The sequence below is a fragment of the Oryx dammah genome, unplaced genomic scaffold (assembly GCF_014754425.2).
Source record: "Oryx dammah isolate SB20612 unplaced genomic scaffold, SCBI_Odam_1.1 HiC_scaffold_21, whole genome shotgun sequence".
NCBI lineage: Eukaryota > Metazoa > Chordata > Mammalia > Artiodactyla > Bovidae > Oryx > Oryx dammah.
The window spans coordinates 29,886,598-29,898,899 of NW_024070205.1; the positions used below are offsets into that span (position 1 = coordinate 29,886,598).

Consider the following 12,302-nt stretch of genomic DNA (forward strand, 5'->3'; position numbering starts at 1 on the left):
GGCAACCTCTTCTGTCAGAGGCAGTAGGGGTGGGCTGGGGCAGCGGCTGAGAGGCTTGGAGGCCCCGAGCAGCATCCTGGCTAAAGGGCAAGGCAGGTCACAGAGAGGCCAGTCTTGCCAGCGCCTGAATCAGCTCCAGGCGAGCAGATGGACTCAGGGGGTGACACGTGACAAATGAGGGTGAAGAAAGACCCAGGCCTTGGAGTTCAGACGTCCATGAAGGGGGGCAAGGAAGCCCCTATCTACAGCAGAGCCAGCAGGGTGGGAAAGAGAGGCTTGGACATGGAAGGGGGGCCGTCCTCATGGGGAGATGGCAGCAGTGCCCCCAGACCCCTGGATGGGAAGGGGCTGAAGGCTGGCAGATTCCAGACCTGTCATAAGGGGCCTGGTCTCAGGAAAACAGGCAGGCAGGACGGGGACCCAAGATCCCTGCTCACCCAAGGAGGCTGAGAGCTGCACAGTGGCTGCATGTGTGTCCCTGATTCTGGTTTGGAGAGGTCAGTGGGTGGGGAGCAGTCAAGGTGTTCACTGCCTGCCTCACTAAGCGAGGGCCCCATGGGCTGGCGCATGTCTGATTCAAAGTCACAGCCCCGGTCAGGCTGTTCTCTTCTTGAGTGGTTGGTTACCCAGCACTGGCCTTTGTTCCTTCCCGTCACAGAGCAGGGGCTCTGTGGGGTCCCGTAGGATACCAGGGGGATCCGTGGGGTCCTGTAGGGTTCTCTGAGGCTCTGTGGAACTCCAATTGGTACTACTGACAGTGGGCAGTGTGAGTATTATGGAACACTATGGGGTACTGTAGGGCATGGCCCATTCCTTGGGGTTTCTGTTACAAACAAATGAGTGTCTTGTCTCAAATCTCTGGCTGCTGAATAGGAATCATGGCAGAGCAAAGACTCTTAAAGCGGCGAGGAGAGGACAGTGCGGTGAGCACAGATGCATGAAGTGGTCACAGCTGGAAAGAGATCACCTGCCCGGAAACTTGGACCATGGTGTCAGGTCAGAACTCCTAAAGCAGTGGCAGCAGGTACAGAGGAGATTCTAAAAATTCCAGTGAAACTGGAAGGCCAAGAAAGAGGGTCAGTAAGAGGGACACAATGTCATTTCGGTCATAAGGAAGTGCTGGCCAAGTGTCCTGCTGGGCACAGTCTGTCCTGGAGGGTTTTCCTCTTCCATTTAAGAAGTAGAAAGTCATGTGGGATTTGGGGGCTGAAAGTGGAGGGGACTGTTCATGGAATGGAAAGTAGAATTTCCAAATAACAGGGAGAAAAGGAATAAGTAGCAACTTGATTAAACCAACCAAAACAAGAAAATTGAAAGTGAGGAAATAATATCATAAAATGAATAGTCAATACAACTAATGGAAGAAGTAAAACAAAGTGTGTCAGTGTTTTGGAGATTAATTCTTTGTCAGTTGTAGTAACAGCGGTGAGAGTGGGCACTCTTATCTTGTTCCTGATTTTAGAGGTAATGCTTTCAATTTTTTGAGAAATGTCTGTTTAGCTCTTTCGCCCACTTTTTGATTGGGTTGTTCATTTTTCTGGTATTGAGCTGCATGAGCTGCTTGTATATTCTGGAGATTGTGTCAGTATTATACTGTGAACACACTGGAATCTCCCCATAAAGCCAGACAGCATTAGTTGGATCCATAGACAAAACCTGTCTCCTTAAAAGACATATAGAGTCATTAAAAAAGGATGGCTATGGGAGGGGACACAGGGAAATGAGGCTAAGGTGAAGCAGAGGAGAGCAGGGAGAGATAATGCTCCATCATTATCGTGGGAGCAGCTGTTGTTAGAGGTGTCTGAAAAGCAGGGGGGAAGAGGCCTGTTTGGTTCTGGCGGAAGGCATAGTTTACTATAAGAAAACAACCACAAACCCTCATGCATCAAACAATAAGGCAGTTGTACAGAGCCCTCTGTGAGGCATGTAAGGAGAACCTGTCAAAGACTGGGTCACAGGGAAGGTGGACATGCAGAAGGAACATGGAGGGATGCCAAAGCACCTTGAAAGAGAGGAACGGAGCTGGAGGATTCACCCTTTCTGACTCCAGACTATACTGCAAAGCTATAGTCATCAAAACTGCATGGCACTGGTGCAAAAAACAGGCACACAGACCAATGGAACAGGATAGAGAGCCCAGAAATAAACCCATGTACCTATGGTTACCTAATTTATGACAGAGGAGAAAAGAACATACAATGGAGAAAAGACAGTCTCTTTAATAAATGGTGCTGGGAAAACTGGACAGCTACAAGTAAAAGAGTGCAATCTTGCCTGGAAAATCCCATGGACGGAGGAGCCTGGTAGGCTGCAGTCCATGGGGTCGCTAAGAGTTGGGCACAACTGAGTGACTTCACTTTCCCTTTTCACTTTCATGCATTGGAGAAGGAACTGGCAACCCACTCCAGTGTTCTTTCCTGGAGAATCCCAGGGACGGGGGAGCCTAGTGGGCTGCCGTCTGTGGGGTCGCACAGAGTCGGACACGATTGAAGCGACTCAGCAGCAGCAGCAGCAGAACATTCTCTAACACCACATCAAAAGTAAACTCAAAATGGATTAAATTCCTAAATATAAGACCAAAACCCATTAAGCTCCTAGAAGAAAACATAGGCAGGACACTCTTTGCCATAAATTGCAGCAATAATTTTTTGGATTTGTGTCCAAAGGCAAAGGAAACAAAAGCAAAAACAAACAAATGGGACTTAATGAAACATAAAAGCTTTTGCACAGCAAAGGAAACCATTGACAAAATTGAAAAGACAACCTACTGAATAGGAAAAAATGTTTGCAAATGATATGACTGATAAGAGATTAATATCCAAAATATTGGGTTGGCCTAAAAGTTCCTTTTGGTTTTTCTGTAATACAGGCCCCATGTGGTTGGGTGGATGGAAGGTGGAGGGCGGGACCCCATGCCTGGGGAGCAGCATGGTACTCACAGTTGGGCACTGCTGATTCTTAAACACGACCTTGAAACTGTTCTGGACCGTTCCCGGGACAATCGGGGTGAAGATGACGGGCACCCTGATGGAGCTGAAGGGGCCTATGTCCCCCTCTGTTGTCTGCAGGGAAGAGAGGCAGAAGGCTGGTCAGCCTTCACATTCTGGTCAAGGTACCTCCCATGGCCTCATCATGGCCAGTCACTGTGTGGGTGGGAGGTGGCAGCAGCCATGTGTGCACTTGCTCTCCTGATGACCCAGTCTTTGAACACACATGTGGACACACATGGATGCACACACATGCACACATGTGGACACACACATGTACCACATGGACACACGTGTACACACACGTGGACCCCACCCCCACCCCTGCCGCTCTGGCTAGTGAGGCCTCACATGGGAGTCTCCTCTGTGCTCAACTGGACAGGGGCACCCAGGCATGCCTCTTTGGCTCTGGGTCTGATCTAGCCAGGTTGGGGATGGGGTGGCCAGTTATGGGTTGAGATAGCTAATCGCCCAGAGGCTGCAAGTCCGGTGACCAGACTAGTCTCATCCAGCTCTGATCAGATGGACAGGCCACGCCAGGGCTGGAGGAAGGCAGGCCTTGCTGACCTCTCCCAGCGAGAACTCCATCTGTTCCTCATTGGGAGGTATAGTCATGATGGTGGTCAAGGTCAAGCCCTCTGATTCTGGAAGAGAAGGGGGTTCACAGGTGAGGCTGGCCAGGCCAGGAAAGCTGGGGCACCAGGGCCCCTCCCTCTCCCAGACCAAGTGCGGTCCTGGAGTTTGTGGAGGCCACCCCAGCCCTCCTGAACAGATGGCTCATCCTGACAATATCACATGCTGCCCCCCACCTGTCTCCAGGGCTGGCGAGGGCCCTCACGGGGGCACCCTGACCCAGGCAGGGCCCCTACCTTTCCCCTGACCCAGCTCTGCAAAGAAGGGCCACTTGGTAGCACAGGAGGACCAGAGTGGAGTGGGGTTGTGCCCCAGGCCTGGGCAGGGTGTCCTGACCCTTCTGTGCCAGGACAGGGGTCACAAGGCTGTAGGGTCAGTGCAGGTAGACAGCCTGGCTCGTTGGCAAAGAGGCTGTCACTGTGGCCCCAGGTTCACATGGATGTTTCCACTCTCACAGCTCCCATGGCCATCTCCTGCAGGGGGGCCTTGGGAACTCAGGAACCCCCAACTTCAATGCCATGTGTGGTCCCAGGCCAGGGGTTTCTTGGGTGGACTCAGTGGACACTGTGGCTTCTGGAGTGGGAGGCCTGGGTGGGAGAAGGTCCTGAGTTGCTCAAAATGGCCTAAGAGCAGCATGTCTGAGACAGGACAGCAGAGACGCGTGGGGAGGCTGAGAAGTGGACCATCCGAGGCTTTGTTTCAAGGCAGGAGGAGCTGAAAGTGGACTCGAGAGGTTTGTATTAAGAGGAGAAAATGGTAGAAAGCTGTGTGAAGGATGGGCCAGGTGGGGGTACAGGCTGATGTGGTAGGGGGAGAGGGGGCTGCCAAGTCCTGGAAAGTTAACACAGTACCCCTCCCCAGCCTGTTTTCACAGTTGTTTGGCCTTGTCTGTGTGGACGTGCTCTAAGTGGCTCCTGGAATTTGTCCTCTGGGGCCCTCTGACCCAACCTGCAGCCCCTCTGCCTGTCACACGGCTGGGACTTGGGGCCTTCTGTGCTGAGGGGCCCAGGGCTGCATGCTGAGTGCTGCCTCTCTGCCCATCACACGGCTGGGACTCGGGGCCCCTGTGCCAAGGAGCCCAGGGCTGTACGCTGAGCGCAGGCCATGGGCCCAGCTCACCGATGGGGTGCCCTTCCTCCTGCTCCTTCACGTCCAGCTTTCCAGACTCCCTCTGGCTTGGTGCATCTGTAGGGGATGACTCATTGCCCTCCATCTGATGCTCAGAAAAACTGGTGGTGAATTTATCATAAAAACCTTTGTCTTCATACGTGAAGATACTACTCTGAAAAGAGAACGTGATACCTTCAGTGCAGTCCATTTGCCTTTCCCATTAGCTGTCCAGATCCACCATCCCTGAGGTGCCATGCTGAGAGCCCGGCCATGATCTGGGCTGGGGACCACGGGCTCCTGCATGACCCCCTTGGCAGCTCTCCATTGACCTGTGCTGAGCTTGCCTGGGGCTCAGGGCCTCCTCTAAGACAGCTGGTTTCCTCCTCAGCCCCCTCCTAGAGATTCTGCACACAGGCATGGGGCCGAGTTCCTTCAGGACACCTGCTGGTCTCCACTGTGAGTTTGGGCCCCCCAGGCTCCAGCCCAGAGCTCTCCTGGCTTTGGCCCAGACCCCTGCAGGCTAAGAGCAGGCTGGCTTCATCTCTGCTTCTTTCCCAGAGACCACTGACCCGCAGGCCTCTCCCCTGGGCTCAGGAAGACTGACTGAGTGCCTGCTGCATGTGACTCAGGGTCCATGGGGGACATGCAGGGCATTGCCCTGGTGGAGCTGTCGTCCAGCTGCTCAGACATCCACTGAGACACAGAGCCAGTGCCTGTGGAGAGCCTGAGGCCCTGGGCGCTTGTCCTCCCTCCGTAAACCTTGCTCATGTACTCCCTCTTCCTTCATTATCCCATGCTCTGGGTTCACACCCTGGTCCCAACCTCTGTTGCAGCAGCTAGCCCATGTTGCTGTTCAGGGTACCTCTGCCCTCTCCCTCTCCAGGGGAGACCCTTCCAGGACTTTTGCTGAAACCCCTTAATGCAGCAGAGAAAACAGACTAAGTGCTTCTTATAGGAAAGTTTCAACTAACTTAGACATGTATTTTGAGGCAAACTTTCTCTGTGCTCACCCCTAAATGACCACCACACCCCTTCCCTGTCCACTGGCTGTATTGGAAGTTGTCTCCATGGATGGGGTCCCTCCTGTTTCTGTTTCCTTGGCAGCACGTGCACAGCCTTCCCATGAGAGGACCAGGGCCTCCCTCATACTTTTGAGAGGGATGTGGGTGTGGGGCAGGGTTTGCTGAGCTTTTCAGCCTGAGGGGTCTGGGATGCCCCCACTCTGAGAATGCTTGTCCACTGCCTTGCCAACACATGTGACAGGGGACAGTGTCCGGTGGCCAAGGTGTGCTCCCTACAGAGTTCGAGCACTTCCAGATGGACTGGAGGCTGTCCTGCCACCTCTCCTTGTCCCGCTCACATCAACAGGCTCCTTTGACTCATGGCCCACTTCACACTCACAGGACTGTATCTTGGGGTGGGAGATACCACGTGTTACCCTCGGCTGAGTAGCCACAGCATTGGCCAGGAGCAGTAGCATACTCACTAATTTTAGGGCTGACTGGGAGGTGTCCATCTCACAAGTCTCTGATGCCAGAAGAAATCTGAACTTGGTGCCCAAGCCCCCAGTGTTGGTCAGCATGATGGTCCGGACTGCAGTCTCACCCACTGTGTAGCTGCCAAAGTCGATGAGCTCCTTGTCGAGGGACAGCTGTCAGAAGACCTGGAGTGAGCCAGGGTGACTACAGCAGGTCTCCTCTCCCACCTGTCACCCCCCAGCAGAGGGGACACGGAGCTCTGACCCCATCCTCACACTCATGGATAAGGTCTGCATCTGGCTCCATGGGGGAGAGGAAAGGTCTCTGCACCATCCACGAACAATTCACATGCCAGAAATCATAAACTTGTGTATTGATCATGACACTGGGGAGCACCTGAGTCCAATTTTTAAAAAAGCAAGAAAAAGAAATGAGCTATCAAGCCATAAAAAAACATGGAGGAACCTTAGATGTGAAAGAAGTGAAAGAAGTCTGTCTGAAAAGTTTTCAAACTGTATGATTCCAACTATACAGCATTCTGGAAAAGGCTAAACTATGGAAATAATAAAAAATTCAATGGTTGTATATTAATAAAAGATTCACCATAGCAAGAAGATATAACAATTATAATCACTTATGCATCTGGCAGACTATCAAAAATACATGAAGCAATGAGGAAATTGAAGGAGAAATATATAGCTCTACAATACTCTTCTCATATGAACAGAACAACCAGACAGAAAATAAGTAAGGAAATACAGAACTTAAGTAGCACAATAAACCATGGGATCTAACAGATGTATACAGAATACTTCACCCAACAACAACACATATGTTTTTGTCAGGTGCACACAAGACATTTTCCAGGACTGACCATAAGTTAGGCCACAAAAGACTCAACAGACTTTAAAAGAGAGATATCATACAAAGTATCTTCTCTGACCACAGCAGGATAAAGTTAAAAATCAAAAACATAAAGAAAACAAGAAAATTCACAAAATTATGGAAATTAAGCAAAAAATCAAAGAAGAAATCACAAAAGAAATTATAAAATAACTAGAGATGAATGAAAACAAAAACACAATACACCAAAACTCATAGGATGCAGTCAGTGGAAGGGTCACTGAAGGGGAAATTTATAGCTATAAAAACTTACATTAATAAATAAGACAGATCTAAAATAAACAATTTATGTTTACAACTCAAGAAATTAGGAAAAGAACAAACTAAACTCCAAAACTAGCAGACAAAATAAAATAAGGATCAGAGCAGATATAAAGTAGAGAATAGAAAAATAATAGAGAAAATTAATGAAACCAAAAGTTGGTTATTCAAAAAGATCAACAAAATTGACAAACTTTTACCTACATGGACTAAGAAAATAAAGACTCAAAGTAGTAAAATCAGAAATGAAAATGGGGACATTAATACTGATTCTGCAGAAGTAAAAAGAATTCTAAGAAAGTACATGGGCTTCCCTTATGGCTCAGCTGGTAAAGAATCCACCTGCAATGCAGGAGACCTGGGTTTGATCCCTGGTTTGGGAAAATCCCCTGGAGAAGGGAAAGGCTACTCACTCCAGTATTCTGGCCTGGAGAATTCCATGGACTGTATAGTCTACGGGGTCGCAAAGAGTCAGACATGACTGTGCGACTTTAACTTTCATTTCAAGAAAGTACTACCCTTGTACCAACAAACTGGATAACCCAGATGAAATATACAAATTCCTAGAAACACAAAACCTTCCAACACTAAACCACAAAGAAATAAGACAATGTGAATAGATCTATAACTAGTAAGAAGACTGATTCTGTAATAAAACATTTCCTGACAAGGCCCTGACCTGATGATCAGAATGTGCATCGCAGGGTCCCAGGAGGAGGAGAGTAAAGGGCTGGGAGAATATTAAAAAAAAAAACAACGGCCGAAAAAGAGGGGCAATCGACAGTAACACAGTAATAGTAGGGGACTTTAACATCCCACTTATACCAAAGGACACATCATCAAAACAGAGAATCAATAAGGAAACACAAACCTTAAACAAAACATTAGTTCAAATGGATCTAATTGATATATTCAGGACTTTCCATCCAAATGCGGAAGAATACGCTATCAAGTGTACATGGAACCAGGATAGACCACATCTTCACAAATCAAGACTCAGTAAATTTAAGAAAACTGAAATTGTACCAAGTATTTTCTCTGATTGCAATGCTGTAAGACTAGATATCAACTATAGGAAAAAAAAAACTGCCAAAAACAAACTCATAGAGATTAAACAGCACATTACTAAATAACATAGAGGTTATTGAAGAAATAAGAAGGGAAATAAAGATTCCTGGAAACAAATGACAATGAAAACATAAGGACCCAAAATCTATGGGATTCAGCAAAAGTAGCTCTAAAAGGGAAGTTTATAGCAATACAATCCTACCTCAAGAAACAAGAAAAGCATCAAATAGACAACCTAACTCTACATCTAAAGCAACTGGAAAAAGAAGAACAAAAAACCCCCAATGTCAGCAGAAGGAAATAAATCATAAATTTCAGAGCAGAAATAATGAAAAAGAAATGAAGGAAATACTAGCAAAGATTAATAAAATTAAAATCTGGTTCTTTGAGAAGATAAACAAAATTGACAAACCACTAGCCAGAAGCATCAAGAAAAAAGAGGGAGAAAAGTCAAATCAACAAAATTAGAAATGAAAAAGGAGAGGTTAAAACAGACAACACAGAATACAAAGGATCATAAAAGAATATTATGAGCAACTGTATACTAACAAAATGGACAACCTAGAGGAAATGGACAGATCCTTAGAAAAGTTCAACCTCCCAAGACTGAACCAGGAAGAAACAGAAATTATGAACCACCCAATTACAAACACTGAAATCCAAACAGTGATTAAAAATCTCCTCAAAAACAAAAGCACAGGGAGGGGGGGTTTAGGATGGAGAACGCGTGTATACCTGTGGCGGATTCATGTTGATGTATGGCAAAACCAATACAATATTATAATTAACCTCCAATAAAAAGAAATAAATTTATATTTAAAAAATAAATAAATAAAAAGAAATTAATCTTAAAATCTAAAAAAAAAAAGCACAGGACCAGATGACTTCACAGGGGACATCTGTAAAACATTTAGAGAAGAGCTAATGCCTATTTTTCTGAAACTCTTCCAAAAAACTGCAGAGGAAGGAACACTTCCAAACTCATTCTATGAGGCCCCCATCACCCTGATACCAAAACCAGGCAAAGACAACACAAAAGAAGAAAATTACAGGCAAATATTACTGATGAATATAGATGCAAAAATCCCCAACAAAATTTTAGCAAACATAATTCAACAACATGTTAAAAAGCTCATACACCATGATCAAGTCAGATTTATTCCAGGGATGCAAGGATTCTTCAATATATGCAAATCAATCAATGTGATATACCATATTAACAAACTGAAAGATATAAACCATACGATCATCTCAATAGATGCAGAAAAAGCCTTTGACAAAATTCAGCACCCATTTATGGTAAAAAACGCTTCAAAAAATGGGCATAGAAGGAACCTCAATGTAGTAAAGGCCATATATGATAAGCCCAAAGCAAACATTATTTCCAATGGTGAAAAACTAAAAGCATTCCCTCCAAGATCAGGAACAAGACAAGGGTGTCCACTGTCACCACTATTATTCAACACAGTTTTGGAAGTTCTAGCTATGACAATTAGAGAAGAAAAAGAAATAAAAAGAATCCAATTCAGAAATGACGTAAAACTCTCACTGTTTGCAGATGACATGATACTATACATAGAAAACCCAAAAGAAACTATCAGAAAATTACTAGTGAATTCAGCAAAGTCACAGAATACAAGGTCAATACACAGAAATTACTTGTATTCCTATATACTAACAATGAAAAATCAGAAAGAGAACTTAAGGAATCAATCCCATTCACCACTGCAACAAAAAGAATAAAATTTCTAGGAATAAACCCACCTAAGGAGACAAAAGAACTATATATGGAAAAGTATAAGACACTGATGAAAGAAATCAAAGACGACATAAACAGATGGAGAGATAGTCCATGTTCCTGGGTAGGAAGAGTCAATATTGTGAAAATGACTATACTACCAGATGCAATCTACAGATTCAATGCAATCCCTATCAAATGACCAAGGGCATTTTTCACAGAACTATAACAAAAATTTTCACAATTCATATGAAAACACAAAAGATCCTGAATAGCCAAAGCAGTCTTGAGAAAGAAGAATGGAGCGGGAGGAATCAACCTTCCTGACTTCAGCTTATACACAAAGCTACAGTCATCAAGACAGTATGGTACTGGCACAAAAACAGAAATATAGACCAATGGAACCAGACAGAAATAAACCCATGCACCTATGGGTGCCTTATTTTTGACAAAGGAGGCAAGAATATACTATGGGGCAAAGACAGCCTCTTCAATAAGTGGTACTGGGAAAACCGGACAGACAGCTACAAGTAAAAGAATGAAATTGACACTTCCTAACACCATACACAAAGATAAACTCAAAATGGATTAAAGACCTAAATGTAAGACTAGAAACTATAAAACTCTTAGAGGAAAACATAGGCAGAACACTTGCTGACACAAATCAAAGCAAGACCCTCTATGACGCACCTCCTAGATTAATAGAAATAAAAACAAAAGTAGACAAGTGGGACCTGATTAAACTTAAAAGCTTTTGCACAGCAAAGGAAACTAAAAGCAAGGTAAGAAGACAACCCTCAGAATGGGAGAGAGTAACAGCAAATGAAACAACTGACAAAGGATTAGTTTCCAAAATATAGAAGTAACTCATACAACTCAATACCAGAAAAACAAACAATCCAATCAAAAAGTGGGAAAAAGACCTAAACAGACATTTCTTCAAAGAAGACATACAGATGGCTAACAAACACATGAAAAGATGCTTAACATCGTTCATTATGAGAGAAATGCAAATCAAAACTACAATGAGATTATCACCTCACACTGGTGAGAATGGTCATCATCAAAAAATCTGCAAACAATAAATGCTGGAGAGGGTGTGGAGAAAAAACGAATCCTCTTGCACTGTTGGTAGGAATGTAAATTGATACAGCCACTATGGAAGACGGTATGGCGACACCTTAAAAAACTAGGAATAAAACCACCATATGACCCAGCAATCCCACTCTAGGCATATACCCTGAGGAAACCAAAACTGAAAAAGACACATGTATACCCATGTTCACTGCAGCACTATTTACAATAGCTAGAACATGGAAGCAACCTAGATGTCCATCGACAGATGAATGGATAAAGCAGCTGTGGTATTCCATATATACAATGTGATGATACTCAGCCATAAAAAGGAATGCATTTGAGTCAGTTCTAATGAGGTGGACAAACTTAGAGCCTATTATACAGAGTGAAGTGAGTCAGAAAGAGAAATATAAATATCATATACTGACACATACATATGGAATCTAAAAAGATGGTACTGATGAATTTATTTTCAGGACAGCAATGGAGAAACATGGACATGGGAGGAGAGGAGGAGGGAGAAGGGGAGGTGTATGGAGAGAGTAACACGGAAATTTACAACACCATATGTAAAATAGATAGCCAAGGGGAATTTGCTGTGTGACTCAGGGAACTCAAACAGTGGCTCTGTGACAGGCTGAAGGGTGCAATGGGGCCAGATGGGAGGGAGGTTTGGGAAGGAGAGGACATGGGTATACCGATGGCTGATTCTTGTTGATGTCTGACAGAAAACCACAAAATTCTGAAAAGCAATTATCCTTCAATTAAAAAAATGAAAAAAAAAATGGTCGAAAACTCCCCACCTTCAATGAAAGACATGATTACAAACACCCAAGAAGTTCAATAACCTCTGAGGTGGATGACCTCAAAGAGACTCGTGATGAGATACCTTGTAATCAGACTGTTAAAGGCCAGAGAAAAAGTGGGAACCTTGAAAGCAGGAGGAGAGAAATGATCTGTTACACACAAGGGAACCTCAGTAAGATCATGGCAGATTTCTCAACAAACACCTGGGAGGAGAGAGGGCCAGGAGCCGACCTGCTCCAG

The 12,302-nt window shown here is 45.2% G+C and overlaps 1 protein-coding gene across 5 annotated transcripts in view; it reads right to left on the reverse strand.

Annotated features, from left to right (window-relative positions):
* The window catches only part of CFAP74 (cilia and flagella associated protein 74), an 86,034-nt gene that overhangs the window by 23,582 nt on the left and 50,150 nt on the right, over positions 1–12,302 (reverse strand). For all 5 annotated transcript variants that reach the window (XR_005725065.1, XM_040264047.1, XM_040264046.1 and 2 more), the window contains exons 18-21: positions 6,217–6,381; positions 4,740–4,902; positions 3,555–3,631; positions 2,940–3,062 (exon numbers count right to left, since the gene is read on the reverse strand). Coding sequence is in view for 4 of the 5 variants with exons in the window: in XM_040264047.1 (XP_040119981.1) it covers positions 2,940–3,062; positions 3,555–3,631; positions 4,740–4,902; positions 6,217–6,381 (528 nt within the window). In the remaining variant the exon portion in view is untranslated. The remainder of the gene's footprint in view (positions 1–2,939; positions 3,063–3,554; positions 3,632–4,739; positions 4,903–6,216; positions 6,382–12,302) is intronic.